Raw genomic sequence first — 16,480 nt, forward strand, 5'->3', positions numbered from 1 at the left:
TATAGAATGTCTAAAATCATTGACCTCCAATAAAATCACAAATAAATCAACATATATTAAATTAGTTAATTTTTGTAGAATTATAAGTAAACTACAAAAACAACTATAACATACACATAATAGAAGATTTCTCTAATAGTTTAACAATTTTTATTTTTTTGTTAGGATTTGAAATTTAAAAAAAATAGTAATGGTGTATAAAAGAAAATTTATTGAAATAATTTTTAAAGAAATGTATCATATATTATATGATGGTTGCATTGCATCTCCCCTATTACCTAAATCTTTTGAGCTTGAAAAGTGCACAAAGAAAATTCAATGATACATGAACTAAAACAAAAAAGACATTGATGTCTTAGAAACAATATCATTCTGGGGATAAAAGCGGGCCAAGCTTTCATGCCAGCTGACTCACAATATTAATAAATCTTATTTGTTTATTATATCTATTTATTTTCCCTTTGGGATTCAAGTTATGCAACTAAATCATTTAGAATATGGTGTGAAAGGAAGAATATTCAATAAAAAATGGTGCTTTCAACCTCCCAAATGGCAGCCAGCCCAGCGCTTCTAGCATTCGTAATGCAAAGAGTCTGGATTTGCAGAGCTATGAAAAGCCATTTCCTGAAAATCACATGGGTTGAATTCAACTCTTCTCGAAGTTTATTAAAATTTCTGTTGCAGTTTTCTTCAAAAGACGAAGATCAAGGATCAGCCTCAATTGTGCATACTCTTTGGACTCACCAATCAGATTGAGAGAATTATGCATAAACAATTGGAGCAGGTAACGGGTTGCTTTTGACTGCACGCATCGTTTGCTGCATAAATCTCCATTCAATTGTATAATATACATTGCAGTCATGGGTTTGAAAATGCATTCTCACCTATTTTGACGTTTACAAACACTTGCATCCACTTTCATCCGTTGATGATGCTTCTCTTCTATACATATATTTATATATATCAACGATAGATTTGTTGTTTGACTGATTCAGCCTCTCTTCTGAAACAAAATAGTCTCTGTTCCCATGTAAATTCCAAATCTCTACAGTTGGTCAACTCTCTTAGAAAGCTCTATAAATGTACCTGTGCACCAGTCGCTTGCTGTTTAATTAACAAGCTCTGCAGCCTAAAGACACAGCCATGGCTCAATCTCTACTCCCCTATGCTCTTGCTGCTTTGCTTTTAGTTCTTTCCCTGGAGGCTGCCTCTGCTGCACAACACCACCCCCACAAACTCAAGTCCCTCCACTTTTCACTTTACCAACATGAAACTATCAACAAAACTGGATATATCATAGTGAATGGAGTTGCAGGAGCAAACCTCAGCCAAACTGCACTGCCTTTTGGTACCTTATTTGTTTTCGAGGATCCCATGACAGTTACAGCCAACCGTACGTCCAAGGTCATCGGTATTGCAGAAGGAACTTCCATAACCTCTAGCCTCGATGGGCTTACGAGCATTTCTACTGCTAAGATTACTCTAAGTTTGAAGAACCATAAAGGGTCAATTTCCATTGTTGGAGGCACGCATAATGTCAAACCTGCAGATCATCCTGTTGTGGGAGGCACTGGTGATTTCTTGTTTGTACAAGGCTATGTAACATCTTCTCCGGTGGATCTCGTAGGCATCACTGTTGTCTACAAGATTGAATTTCACCTGTACTGGCCTCCATATGCAGAGCAAGTTCATCCAGCCTAGAGGGAAAACTCAAAATCCCAATTCAACGACATGTTCAAATAACGAGCCTACGAATCATGCTCAACATTTTTCATTTTGTTCTATGTTTTCTTCTAGCATGGAAATTGGAAAGAATATCATTACATTATTTATCAAATATCACTCTCCCACTTCCCCTGATTCTTGGTTTTCTTGGTCAAAGCGCAAAGTAATAGATACAATAAAGCAAGCCTCAGAAATCACTATAAAGTTCCAATTTCCATATCTTCATATTCAATAAGGATATAAAAGCTGAAACTATTTATTTAATTGTTTTAAATATAAAATTGGCACCAACAGCTGTAAAAAGTCATGATTACTAAATTAACTTTTGCCGTAGCAGGTTTAATACAAAAAGGCTCGAGCATTCTTGTAATCCTACCACCTAGATATTTTGAGCATGAACAATGCCAAACAAAATCCACCGTTACATGAAAGAATAAAAATGAAATAACGTAAAAAAGCAATTGCTGTTCAGGCCAACAAATGCATGAATGGGAATCATTAGACCTCGTGATAGAATTCGAGTATCAAAGCTATGTAGAATACAAAGAAAAATTTATGATAATAAAAAGTAAGCACCATGCCAAGAATTTCACAGGAAAGTCATCTATGCCAGAGCATTCTGAACCTATAATCAATGCCCAGGTTTATGCAAACGAGGCCGATTGCAGAAAATCCGTCCATTAGCCCTCACAAATGCTGCAATAGCTACAGTAAGGCCTGCCCATATAGTTGAGAAGATTAAGTGACGAAGATCATATCGAACTGCATAAGAGACAAGTAAAAGAGGATAGTCAATTGCAGGTAAGAAAAGCTGCAGACATATGGTTATAATAGTACCAACCACCTCAATTTTCCTCCTGTTCAAGGCCAACGACAATCTTACTTTTTATGGTAGAGGTAATTGACCAAAATACTAAAAGGCAACGTTTGCTCCTTATGGCTAGACTATTCCCTAACTGTTGACCAAGGTACTTTTATCATTATACACGTCCACATACACATTGAAAGGGATAATTCGTACATATATTTATCCAAAATTTTCTAAATGTATGAAAATTTTTTAATTTTTAATAATCGAGCATTGCATTTAATGCACATATTATTTTACTTCAACTTTAGTAAGAATAAAATATTTATTTCAATAATTTTACTCATAATTATATCAAGTAAAGTTTAAACATTAAATATTTATATCAACAATGAAAACAAAATGTCATCGACTTAAATTTATAAGGCATATGATCTAGATGAACAGAGATAAATCCAAAAGTTAATTTGATTTTTATAATTCTTAAAATAATCTACAAAAAATACTAACTAATGAGAAAAATGGAGAAAACTCCGTTAAAACCTACATTACACAGCAGTAAACAACCCCATCAAATCTGACCAAGGAAAGAATTTGGGAGTACAGATTGCAGAGAATCTCTCTCTCCATCAGTCTGTCTAAGTGCACTTTCAAATATATATGCATGCACATGCACACGTATGCCTGTGGATGTTAATGATCTTTTATTTATCACAAAATAAGACAGTGCATTTCCTTTCCTTTTGTTGATCATTCACTCTAAGTTGTTCATTAGATGTTCTCACAGACAATAACCATGTCCCTATGTTTAATTTACTGGACAGAAAAAAGCAAGGTGAATGGAAACTCAACGTTTAAAAATTTTAACCCCACATGTAACTGCCTCCAGGCCACTCACAATTATAGGTGGAGATCATATACGAGATACCTTTCTCAATGTCAAACTAACTATTTTATCCAATCATCAAGTTTCTTCAAGCTGCAATAACAGATTTCCATCTATATGTACACATGATTTAATAAAGTTGGCTGTTTGCTTTTTGGTCCCGATGTCCTATAGGGTGAATATTGCTATCAACCCTTTATGTGAATCACATACAAACATACTACAAACTTTGAATATTTTGCTCCATGAGGAGTACTAGTCAGCTCACCTTGCCGAAGTGACATAAGGGTAAAAAAGAACCCAGTCAAGACCAATGATAGCGCCAGCGGAAAAGACTGCAAAGAGAATTTGAAATTATACTGAGTAGGTAGTCTAAGTAATGATATACAGTTATACACAATAAATCAAATTTATAAAACATTAAGAATCTTGTCCACATCCAGACTCAACTTCATGGTTAAAAATGTCAAGGGAAGTTGCAAAGACTATTTTGGGAGAAAGCAAGTAACAGCTCAGATCCATCATCATTGTGAATCCAACTTTATTAATAGCTTAGGATATGCTCGACAATGACATGTAGCAATTCAGCACAAATTTGATATTTTATTATTAACATGGATACTGAGAAGACCAAGGCGTAAAATATATATTAAAAAAAGAATCTTATTTGACTTTTACTCACAGCTATATTCTCGAGGCCTCCAGTTTGAGAAGGAGGGGTCATATCTCGGCTCACAGACATAATGTAATGCCCATGTAAGAGATCAATTGCATCCTTCACATGCATGCAAAAAATGAAAAAGCCGGTCGATAAACCATTGAAAATGTTATAGAAGAGATAATTCTCTTAATAAGACATATATCATTGTAGTTAGATAACCTTTATCAAAATAATTTTTTTTAAAGGGAAATACCAAGGAAACCAAGCTCAGGTACAACAAATTGCTATTATAAAACAAATAAATAAAATCATCATCATCCAACAAAAGCAAGGTAATAGTTACAAAAGATTATTATCGACTACTGACCAGCAAAGCTTTACAAGAAATAACTGTTTTTATCAAACAAATAAATAACATAGGATCTTCCAAGCAAAGAAAGTTCATAGAATATATTGGCTAGCTAAATTAGCTCATTGAAGCTTCAACACAAAAAATTATTACCAACTAATAAGCATAAAACATTCATTTCTTTCATTAATTCACCACACGTGCACAAAGGGAAATTTTTTATGACAAATGATAATATTTCTTCCATAGCCATTTATCTGTAACTTGAATGAAGTGAAGGATGACCACCTGTTTTACACCATCAGAGAAGTTATTGAAGTAATAACGAGCAAGTGCATTCCAACCATCTTTAAGGATCCCTTGGGCTGTCCGCTGGCCACATCTGCAATGCAAGAGGAGTAAGAAGTAAGAACTTGGAGAAAGCAAAGGACAAGAATAGTAAGAATGTCAATGCAAGCAAATATGGCAAACATAACTCAGATACTGAAGTATGTAATAAAGCTTTTAGACCAAAAGCATCAAAAGTAGGGAGTATTGCAATGAGCAGAAAGAGAATATAAAGTGTGTCATTATGAAATAGGCACAATGCATTTGAAAAAGTTAAGACTGCCAAATCTCCACATTTGTTGAGATCAATGAACTAAAGGATGAATGCTGACCTTGCTACCAGTAGGTTTTAGTCTTCTCTATAGTTAAAAAAGCTAGTAGCAGGAAAAAAAATAAAGCACAAAGATTTCAATATATACATAATTATCCAAACACAGAGGAATGGAATAAATTACATGTAAAAGAAAAATTGCCACAAACATTGAACCATAAGTGCACCTCATGAGCACTGCACTGGTCATCATAGTGTACCAATTACCAAAGGACAATAATGAAAACAATAGGCAAAAGTCTAGAAAAGTACCATGTCCTTTAATGCCTTGACATTAAGGGTACCATTTTTTTTCAATGCCTTGACAATAAAGGGACAGGAATTTTTTGCATCATTATACTGCTACCAATTTGACAAGTTTCATTAAACTTGTGTTAAAATACTATTTCTATGCATGAAATTACTCGTACAAAAACAGATGTTTTATCAATGATATTTGTAGTGTCTTGTAAAAAGAAAGAAATGAGCACTGTAAAGTCGAGATCAACAAGCATTTGCAAATGCCATTTCAGGAAAATTTCAAAAAGCTTCATGCCATTAATCTTCAGCAAGTGTAGCATAAGCATATTTTGCATAAAAAAGCTTATAAATGGATCTGCAGAAGGGTACCTTACAAAATCTCCTTTTAAAGCAGGAGTTCCAGAATATTGAATGCTTATGTCATCCCCATGGTTGGCCCATACTGAAGACAAAAACCGTAGAAACCAAAATGTCAACATTCAAATGTTAGAGAATTGTGTTAATAGTAGCAGGTAAGCATAAAGATGCTAACGACCTAGTGAATTTTATAAATATTCTTAAAGAGCAAGTAGAAAATATGAATGTACTCAACTCACATATCTTAAAGCTGTCATCAAAATTTGGGTGTGAGCTAATTTTTTCTTCTGCAGCAAAAGCACCAATCCTTCTAAGTTGGATTTCCAACATTCTTCGACCAATCATGCTCTGTGTCCATAAATACACATGGGTATAAGAATTAAGAAGGAAATGATCTATCCATACGATGCCATGGAAAATTTCAGCTCGACATTCTGGAAGCCCAGGAGAATCCAACTTCTTAATTTGCAAAATATATACTAATTATCTGTTTTGACTCTAATCAAACCCATAAGGAAAAGTATTGTTGTTGAAATTAACCTACCTGGGTAACGTTTGTACGGTCTAAACAATCAATACAGTTGGTCCTTACAACCCCAGTTTGCTCCTTTATTTTCTCACCTTTTTCATTCAACAAAAGGTACCTATCCAGTTATAAAGAAGGTCAGAAATTACCAAAATGTCAAAGCCAAGCTAATCATGAGAAGTGGATATTGGGACAACCTCTCTCCCTGTCTCTCCTTGTGAGTACCAATTTCTGGAGGTTAAAAAATATGTTGCCATGTTTGTCAAGGTCTAGATCAAGATCCCACTCGAGGCCCAGATCAAGGTCCAGATCTAGATCCTTGCCTCGACCAAGGCATAGATCACGGTCTCGAAGTCGTGGCAGGTATTAACTCTGGGGTCTTGGCATTCCATTGATTATGCTTTTGGCATATGCAATTGCCGTGTTTGGAACATATTAAGAAGTTTTCACTATCATGGTTTGCAGCAGTGCATGCAGCCGTGCCCTTCATAGCTATGCTTAGGAAGTCTGTTGTGATGCCCAAAACTGCTATGGCTCTGACCATTGGAGCTTCTATCCTGGGGCAGGTTATTGGTTCTAGAGCTGAGAGGCACCGACTCAAAGCAGTAGCTGAGAGGAATAGCATAGCAGCAGAGACAGCAATTGTTGCTGCAGTGGCAGCCACGGGATATAGCACGACGCAGGTTAGTTGCAGTGCTGGTGGTCAATGTGGTAAAGAAGGGATGACATGGGATCCACTCTATATCAAGGCCGCTTGACCCACTTCCTCATCAAATAACGTGTGTCGCTAATATCACAGGCTGCAACTAGAGGGTGAAATAGAACTTACATCCATTATCAATAGCTGGTGATTGTAAAATATCTGCAGTTCATCGTATCCTTATGACTGTGTATTCCTCGTACTTTTATGAACTGCTGTGTTAAAGATGACACCAAACTCAGTTCTCGTGCAGAACGCTTTATGTTTATGAAATAAATATGTTTGTGTTTCATGAAATTCTTATTCTCTCGAGCAGCTTAAAGATTATATTTTTGTAAAGTTTGCTTGAAGTTCAAAAAGAGAATCCCACTTAACAATTTTGTTTACCAGTAATGATTTCTGGGATTTGCATGAGACCATTGCAAGAATCCAACTGAGTTTACAGTTGCACTTTTGCTACTGATTGAAACGTATCTAATTTAATTTACAATTAATTTTAATAGTTTCGAACTAATATATTAAGGTAATATATTTCTAAATGGTATTCCAGATAATAACATCAACCAGACTATTACATGGATAAAATCTAATGCAACTGCGTGAAGAAAGGCAATGGAGTAAGAAAGAAGGAAAGAAACAACATAAGCATAGAGATAATCGATATTAAAGATTATATTACCCTTTAGTTGTGGAACACAATGCCATTAAGCTAGAAAAGAAACTCTGTAACCATAGAAGGCCCATAAAACATTTTAACTGGTACGATCACCAACACAAAGGTATCCCAACATAATTGGAAAAAGAAAACCCAGTTGGAGAAAGTGTACTCTACAAACACAATGCATAATATAACATAATACAGGAACTACTTTGAAAAGGATAAGGTAATTGTAGGAGTCCGAACCAGATATAAAAGGAAAACGATCAAACTCATATAGATATTGTAGCTTTGACCCATAGCATCCTTTGAATAGTATTAAACTATAAAAGATACTATTTATGGTCCCAAAATTCTGTACACAAAGCTCATAAACCCTAATGCAAAACACCAAATTCAAAACTTCAAACACTATCCATTATATTCAACAAAGCAGGCAGCTTATTTTACATACTTGCTGCATCTTTCCAGATACTTCAGAAACCGCTGAACTGTGGCTTTGATATGCCCCCAAACCTCCCAGAGCTACCATAAGCTGGAGGAACAGCAGTCGGCCCTGGGCAATCCCTTGCCCAATGCCCAATTTGATGGCATTTGTAGCATTCACCACCACCACCACTGCCCATAGAAGGCGTATTATTGACATAGGCCCCTCTCTCAGACTGCCTGGGAGCATTCATGATACTAGGGCAATTTGATGAGGTATGAGTAGTAGCACCACAGCTGTTACAAGAATAATTAGCTGTAGGAAACCTAGCACTATACTGGTTTCCATAATGACCCACCTCATTTGGCAGTGAAACAAATTCTCTAGCAGCATAACTACTGTTGCCACCTTGATTAGATCCCACTGGTCCACCTTGTCTACCACCACTTTCAAAACCAGTGTTGTTTGCTCCAGAGAGAGGATAATTCGGCTCCATTTTGGGGGCAAAAGGAGCAGAATTTCCTGAGTTGAACTTTTCCATCATTTCCAGAAGAAATTTGGACTGGGATGAGTAATTCACCTTTTCTGCTCTTACCACAGTTGATTTTACACGCTGCTCATCACTGAATGTCTCCTCCTTCACTTTCAACTTGAACATAAATTTACTAAACAAAACCTGCCGAATAATTTTAGAAAACCTCTCATCGTCTTGTTCTTCATATTTCAAGAAGTGCAGATCTTTCGCAGATATTCCCATTATCTCTTCAGCACTCTCTTGAAATGCAGTCACCCATGTAATGCCAGTATGATCCTGTATTTGAAACTGGAGGATGTATCTGTAGTCACATTCATCCATAGACTGATCGCACTTCTCACACCTCCACTTCCCATCTCCATTATTTGTTACCTTCTTGTTGCATGGTCGGTCACCAGACATGAGGGGGCAAGCTGTATAGCAGAAATTGTCAGACTTGATGAATATCACAGTTGCACTGACAGTGATCCAATCTGGCTTCTCAGAAGTCCCTAGCCTCTCATCCTTAATTTGAGAAACAGTTTTTTGAACATCTGTCCTACCAACACTTGCCATTTCTCTTGAAATAGAGAGGGAAGGCATGTTTCTCCCTTCCTTCTCAAACCATTCCTTCAGCCTTCGAGCCTCTGGAAAATCAGGATCAATAAATAGCTGACTGGTAGAGATAGTCCCGACTGCCTTCCCATTAAAATCACTCACCCTACCAGATTTAACAGCTAGAACAGGAAAACCACCAGAATCACACATATTCTGCAGCCTTTGTCCCTCTGCATTGCAGAAATTTCCCCATAGTGTTAATTCAACACTTCGGCCTGACATATCTTTCAACTGGAGGGTTCTCTTCTGGGTTTCTGTACCATTTTTCCTCATTATTGAAGCTGAAGGAGTAATAGAAGTTACCATACCAATTAAATCCACAACACTGTTATTATCAATGCCCTCAATTTCAGTTATGGAACGGAAATGAAATTGCTGCCTAGGAATCGCACTGTCATCCTCAAAACAGGGTTGAATTATTGAAGTGCTCTCCAGAAAAATTTCCAAATCATTGCGAAGGTGGTTGAAATTCTTTTGAGCAGGTTTTAGATTTCCCCTGGAAATCAAATAAACTTTCCCAGCTTCAATCTGGTGATAAAATTGATCAGCCACAGCATTAAAGCAGGTTACTCTAATTTCTCCACCATCAGAATCAAGAAGATCAAAAGAGAACACCTTTCCATCACCACGGGGATTATTGTAGTGCCTAAGCTCTCCTTTTGCTGTCACCCTGCCTTGATTGTCCATCTACCTTGATATGGATTGAGTGCTGAAATCGGCATTATCCTTGGGGGAGCTTCATTCTTAGCCACTGGTCCTCTATTAGAATACATTGGAGGTGGTTGTTGATATGCTGGACGAGGGGCATAGGAATAAGTGCTAGGAGTCTGTGAAATTTCTGGTCTAGGGTTGCGAAAGCCTGCATTAGCAACAGGTTCGGCTTTCAGATGAGATGGAGGTATATTTGGTGCCCCATGTCTTCCTGAGTCAAAATTGCTTGAATTAGAACTACTATGCAACTGATTCATTCTAGGGTTTTGGGGAGATGCCACAGCCAAATTTGAGTTTTCCACCATCCCACCAGCAAGTGAACTACTACCAAATGATTGAGGATTTGCAAGATTGTTAACTGGTTGATCAGTGGAGGATTGTGGAGGCCCCAAAGATTTTTGTGCTGACACAGGATGTCCCATGAGAGCACATTCTTCAACTATCACAATCAATTCCAGGATGATAATAATCCTGCTTTCAGTAAAGCAAAAAATCATAATGTCAACCACAAGAATATGACAAAGGACTGTACAACAACAAACAAACAATTAAGGGTCCAACAATCCAAGAACTAGCAGAGTAGAGCGATGTAAATTGATACCCAGAGAGATCCTCTTTTGTCACACAAGTCACAGCTAAAACTAAAAAATTGACCTTTCATTTACTTATTCCCTTCAATAACCATCCTTTTCATTCACTTAACTTGAATCATCAAAGACAGCTTTGTGAACCAACATACTATTTCATTCTTCCGTTAAATGATTACCGCATATCCCTTAAGGTAGTCAAATGATATCTTTTATTATTTAGTTACATTCATGCTCCAACAGCAATTCCACAAATAATAATCACAAATATTGCTAAATAGCCTGCATGACTTTGAGATAGGGAACACTTCTATAGGCCTTTAAAGTAACTTCTCATTATACATTATTAAATACTTTAACTATAGAATTCGTTTCCATTAGTCTGGTTATAAACATGAACATATATATGCAAAGAAAGACTTATAATAACATGGGCCAAGCTTACATGCGTCCTTGAACGGTGGTACAAGTGTACTGAATCAACTGGACAACAGAACCAGGGCGCAAGTGTCCATCTTTAACCAAATGGTTAATCTGAGTCCCCAGCATTGCTTGCTGTAAGTGAGACCCATCTGAAAGCACGAGGCGGAACCGGTCACTCTGTTGGGGCTGCTTGGTCTGCACCTGCTTCAGCTCTGTCACCTGCAGCGTTGGCTTCAACTCTGCGGCCGTTGCCCCTCCGCTCGTTATCTTTGAAATCGCTCCCTCCGTCAGATTCACCATCCCCATTCAACACTCCTGGGAGTGCGGGAAATTGAGCGTTTGGAGAGCGAGAAAAATTAATTAGAAGAATTTTTAATGGGTGAACACGAAAATTTTGGTGTTTGGATAGGTGGAAAGCAAGAGAAAAGTGATTAATCGGATTGAGCGAAAAAAAGTGTAGATTTGAAAAACCCTAGCTGAGAGGAAACTAAGAGCCCGCCAGGATTTTGAGAGGGAAACGCCTGGTCTCCTCGCTTTTGCATATTTCTATGTGAAAATTTTAGGGAAAATGACTATTTTAACCCTTAAACTATAAATTAATAATCACATAACAACATTAAAATAAATCAATAAAATTTTTAAATTTTAAATATAAAATCAATGCTTCTCAATAAATTGAAAAGTATACCAGCTATTCGAATTTTAAAAAAAATATTTAATAATTTGAGATCTAAAAAAATAAATTTTCCAATGGTTTGATAAGTTTAGTCTGAGAGAAAAATGTTATTTTCCTTTTATTTTTTTTTTTATCTACTAGTGACGTCTAACGGTTTTATTGCTATTGGCTACTTGTCTCTAATATATGGATACGTACTTACAGAAATATAGATATCTGCTTCATGCTTCATGCAAAATGGCTATTTAATTTTCCCTTGACACGCGTGTAGACAGGTCTACTGAATAGATAGGCAGGCTGTCGCTTCTCTTAATGAATTTCAGAACCGAACTGGGCTTGAGTAGACTGAAACTTAAAAAAAATCCGCTCTCTAGATCGAGTTGTCCAAATAGACCCATAAAAAAAGTTTCTTAATCCATAGTTACTTTCGTGAACTTTGTCTTATATCGGGGTGGAAATCCAGCGGCCATCAATATTAAATAAAATCTTTCTTTAAATAATATAATTAAAATAAATATTCATAACTCTAAATTATTACTTATTCAAATACATAATTTTTATGTTATTATCTATTTAATTATATAATTTTTATAATTCTGAGATATATTTATATTAAAAGTCTATAAATATAAATTTTTATTTTCGTTAATATAATTATAGGATACAAGAAAACTCATACACAGTAGTTTGAAAGTATGATCAATAAATATATAAGTTTTATGCAAAGCTTGGAAGTATAATTTTCATTCCCCGTCTTGGTCTTATTTTTATTATTTTATATATTTTTATTTTTATCTTTTATTTATTTTATATTTATTCTCTTATTTTTATTTATTTTATAATACGTTATCAGCATGATTTTATTCAATTTAAATATTTTTTTTTATTTTAAGATAATATAATTTATGTTAACGCGTAATGCAATTTATTATTATTATATATATATATAATTTTTAATTTTTAATTTTTAATATAATTAATGAATCAGTTGTTATATTTTAAAAATTAAACACTTAAATTTTTATATAATTAATATGTTGAAATTGAAAGCCTTTCTGTCTAAAATTTCATTAGTCAATTAATTAAAAAAAGAATAAATATTTTAAATATATAAAATATCATCGAACACCTAAATTATATTTAATATAGGTGAATAATTTTATATTACATAAACTATACTTTAAACCCTAAATTTTAATATAATTAATATTATTAACGGATCAATTTCTATATTTTTAAAATTAAATATTTAGATTTCAATATAATCAATTCGTTCAAATTAAAGGTTTTTACATTCATAATTTCATTAATCAATCAATCAAAGAGATAATAAATATTTTAAATATCTAAAATATCATCGTGAACACTTAGATTTTTTTCAATTTTATATTGTATAAATTACACTTTAGTCCCTAAATTTTAACATAATTAACGGATTAGTTTTTATATTTTTAAAACTAAATTCTTAAATCTCTCTATATTTAATTCGTCTAAAATTATAATTCTTTCATCCATTATAGATATTAGTTCAAAACTAGTGAATCATCAAATTTATTCTAAAAGTATAATTTCTTCCTAAAATAATATTTATAAAAATTTATAATCCACTTAAAGGTTACTTGATATCACTTAAAAATAACCAAATTGCAAGTATTTTCTAAAAAGTTTGAAATTATAAGTATTGTATAATGAATGAGATATTATAGACAAAAGCCAATGGAGACTTGAGTGTTTATTCAAAAAAAAATAAGGAATCAAAATATTTAAATTATAATAGATGAGGACGAACTGATTATAAAGGGATTTTAGTGTACACTTTAAAAAATATGGGGATCGATTTATTAATTATGTTAAAATTCAATCACTTAAGTGTAGTTTATCCATTTAAAAATAGTAATAAAGATATTTTTCACACTTTTAATGGCAAAATGGATGAAGAGTTTTAAGTGTTCGATTTTAAAAATATAGGAATCGATTCTTTAATTATACTAAATCTAAGGACTAAAGTATAATTTACCATATTTTTATAGTTTTATTTTAATTTTATTGTATGTTATTTAATTTTATATTCATATGTAAGGCAATATTATTATGTTTTCTTTATTTTAGCTTCGTTTTTTATTTGCTTTTATTAATATTGTTTTACTATTGAATAATTTTAATATTTAGAATAAATTACTTTTTAATCCATGAAATTTAATGTAATTAATAGATCAGTTCTTATATTTCTAAAATCAAACACGTAAATTTCTATATAAGCAAACTGTCCATTTTAGAGATCCTTTTATCCATAATTTCATTAGTAAACTAGTTAAAGAGAGAATAAATACTTTAAATACCTAAAATACCCTCATGAATACTTAAATCTTTTTAAATATATGTGAAAATTTTATGTTGTATAAACTACACTTTAGTTCATAAGTTTTAGCGTAATTAATGGATCAGTCCTTTTATTTTTAAAACTAAATCCTTAAATCTCTCTATATTTAATTCGTCTAAAATTACAGTTATTCCATTCATTATAGACATTAATTCAAAACTAGTGAATTGTCAAACTTCTTCTGAAAATACAATTTCTTTGTAAAATATTTTTAAAATAAATTTACAACCTACTTAAAAGTTATTTTGTACCATTTAAAAATAGTTGAAGTTATAAGTATTTTTTTGAAAATTTTGAAGTTATAAATATTAAAGTATTTTAACGAAGGAAAATTGAAGAACAAAAAGTGTTAAAAATTAGTTAAATGAAATAGCATAGACAAAAATTAATAGAATTTAAGTATTATTTTAAATAAAAAAAATAATTAAAATATTTAAATTATAATAGATGATGATAGACTGAACGTAAAGAGATTTAAGTATATGATTTTAAAAATATAGAGACCGATCAATTAATTATGTTAAAATTCAATGACTAAGTATAGTTTATCCGTTTAAAAATGACAATAAGATATTTCTATACTTTTAAAGGTAAAAATGAATTGGAAGGACCTCTAATTTTGACGAACTAATTATAAAAGAATTTAAAATTTTGGTATTAAAATATAGAGATCAATTCATTAATTATACTAAAATTCAATGACCAAAATATAATTTATCCTAATATTTATTTATTTTATTAAAATTTTAATTTATTTTAATTTTTATTATTATTTTATATTAATTTATATCATGTCAAATTTGATCAAATTTGAGTTTATTGCCTTTGATATAATTGGTAAGAATTATTTATCATGGATGTGAAATGTTGAAACTCATCTTAATATTAAAGATCTTGGAAATATAATTAAATCATGAAAAAAAAAAAAAAACATCTACTCAAGACAATGGAGAGCAATGATTTTGCTTTGTCATCATCTACACGAAGGATTAAAAAGCATAATATTTAATAATAAAAAATTAACTTTTAAGTGTTGCAATAATTTAAAATAACGATATGACCACAAGAAAATGATATTTTACCAAAAGCTCATTATGATTGAATGCATTTATGACCACAAGATTTTAAATAATAACTAACTAAATTTATATTATTTTCAAAATAAATTCTCAGTTAAACTTATATGGATAAAAAATTATCCATATGGACTTAATTAAAAAAGATCTTTTTAACTTTTCATCCTTTTAATGTGCTCTTATCGCAGCAATATCACGAACATGATTTTAAAATATATTTATAATTGATTTCATACTTACTTGTAATTAAATAAAATAATGAGCTACTAATAAAAAATCATAAAGCTCGTCACATTGAATTTACTCCATTTCGACTATAAAAAGAAAAAAAGCAAGAGTGCTTAAAATAAGAATATTAGTGACGTACTGTTATATATCTGAACATGTTGTTAAATTTTATCAAGCCTCCATTAAAAGAAAAGAAAAAGATATAAAAATCAATTTTACTTGTCAAAATAATAATGTTGAGATAAATTTTGCATACAAAGATAATGATTTAAGTTTTCTTCTAGATATAATACATTTGAATGTAGTAAACTTCTATGAGAATCAAGAAGTCACATATTGTTATATGTCTGAACATCTTATTAAACTTTATTAAGCCTCCATCAAAAGGAAAGAAAAAAAATATGAAGATCAAATTTACTTGTCAAAATAATGATGTTGAGGTAAATTTTGCATACAAAGATGATGATTTAAGTTTCCCTCTATGAGAATCAAGAAGCAAAAAATTGGAGATTAAAATATTAGAAATATCTAAAGCTGGTTTACATTTTTAGTGTATTTATTTATTATTTTGATTTTTTTAGTGTGTTTTCTTTTTCTTTGTTTAAGTGTGTTATTTCAAATGTTTCTCATATGTTTTCTTTTGTTTTAAGGAACAATATGAATATTTTCTTTTGTTGGATTTGAAGTCAACGGTGAATATGTGGACCTAGCTAATAGTGTTACAACACATATTATATTAAGAGATAAAAAAAACATATTTTTTTCATTTGTCTATAAAAGGAGTAAATAATAATACAATATCTTATAGTACAAAAATAATTGAGGGCTCTAGAAGAGTTATAATATTATGCCAAAAGAACAAAGCTTATCATATATGAAGTATTATTATCTACTAAGTCTCAAAGAAATTTATCAAATTTTAAAGTTATTTATTGTAATGGATATTGATATTTGAGACTCACCCAAAGTAGATAGAAAGAAAGATCCGGACGACCATAGTACTCCGATCCAAAGAGAAAAGGAGACTCGGGCGCTTCAAGACAGGTTGGCCTAAGGGCAAATAAGATTCGTGCTCATAACTTTAGGGTGAGGCTCAATAAGAAAGTTACCGTTAATAACTACAATCTAGCAGATCCCCTTCACGCCTTCAATCACGAGATTTCAGACCAATTAGTCGGTGAAGATCCTTTATCAACAAGCTGACCACATCATTGCCGGATTATCAGGAAATACTATATTCATACCCATTTTCTTACAGTATAAAAAGAAAAC

At 32.4% G+C, this 16,480-nt stretch overlaps 3 protein-coding genes across 3 annotated transcripts; 1 reads left to right on the top strand and 2 right to left on the bottom strand.

The window, feature by feature from the left end:
• The first annotated feature begins 188 nt into the window (after positions 1-188).
• On the top strand, positions 189-1,888 carry LOC110604463 (disease resistance response protein 206). Its single transcript, XM_021742634.2, has one exon. The coding sequence runs from the start codon at positions 1,144-1,146 to the stop codon at positions 1,699-1,701; it is 558 nt and encodes a 185-aa protein (XP_021598326.1). The 5' UTR covers positions 189-1,143; the 3' UTR covers positions 1,702-1,888.
• Positions 1,889-2,170: 282 nt separating this feature from the next.
• LOC110604462 (phosphoinositide phosphatase SAC6) lies at positions 2,171-6,544 on the bottom strand. Its single transcript, XM_021742633.2, has 8 exons — positions 6,408-6,544; positions 6,229-6,328; positions 5,924-6,032; positions 5,697-5,769; positions 4,718-4,811; positions 4,102-4,194; positions 3,688-3,754; positions 2,171-2,487 (listed from the first exon to the last, which is right to left on the bottom strand). The coding sequence occupies exons 3-8, from the start codon at positions 6,027-6,029 to the stop codon at positions 2,357-2,359; spliced, it is 564 nt and encodes a 187-aa protein (XP_021598325.1). The 5' UTR covers positions 6,030-6,032; positions 6,229-6,328; positions 6,408-6,544; the 3' UTR covers positions 2,171-2,356.
• A 1,276-nt stretch (positions 6,545-7,820) lies between these two features.
• Positions 7,821-11,371, bottom strand: LOC110604459 (replication protein A 70 kDa DNA-binding subunit A). The gene is given in 3 exon segments (XM_021742628.2): positions 7,821-9,801; positions 9,804-10,309; positions 10,871-11,371. Coding segments are annotated over 3 exon segments (2,547 nt in total). The 5' UTR covers positions 11,155-11,371; the 3' UTR covers positions 7,821-8,044.
• Between the last annotated feature and the right edge of the window lie 5,109 nt (positions 11,372-16,480).

The sequence above is a fragment of the Manihot esculenta genome, chromosome 17 (assembly GCF_001659605.2).
Source record: "Manihot esculenta cultivar AM560-2 chromosome 17, M.esculenta_v8, whole genome shotgun sequence".
Taxonomy (NCBI): Eukaryota; Viridiplantae; Streptophyta; class Magnoliopsida; order Malpighiales; family Euphorbiaceae; genus Manihot; species Manihot esculenta.

What these genes read in the sequence shown, in the direction of transcription:
- LOC110604462 (XM_021742633.2), bottom strand. Translation starts at nt 6,029, where the DNA reads ATGATTGGTCGAAGAATGTTGGAAATCCAACTTAGAAGGATTGGTGCT. An exon ending in TTAAAAGGAGATTTTGTAAG is followed by an intron (nt 4,812 to 5,696) that starts GTACCCTTCTGC and finishes CTTGCATTGCAG; the next exon opens with ATGTGGCCAGCGGACAGCCC. An exon ending in TCTCTGATGGTGTAAAACAG is followed by an intron (nt 4,195 to 4,717) that starts GTGGTCATCCTT and finishes ATGCATGTGAAG; the next exon opens with GATGCAATTGATCTCTTACA.
- LOC110604463 (XM_021742634.2), top strand. Translation starts at nt 1,144, where the DNA reads ATGGCTCAATCTCTACTCCCCTATGCTCTTGCTGCTTTGCTTTTAGTT.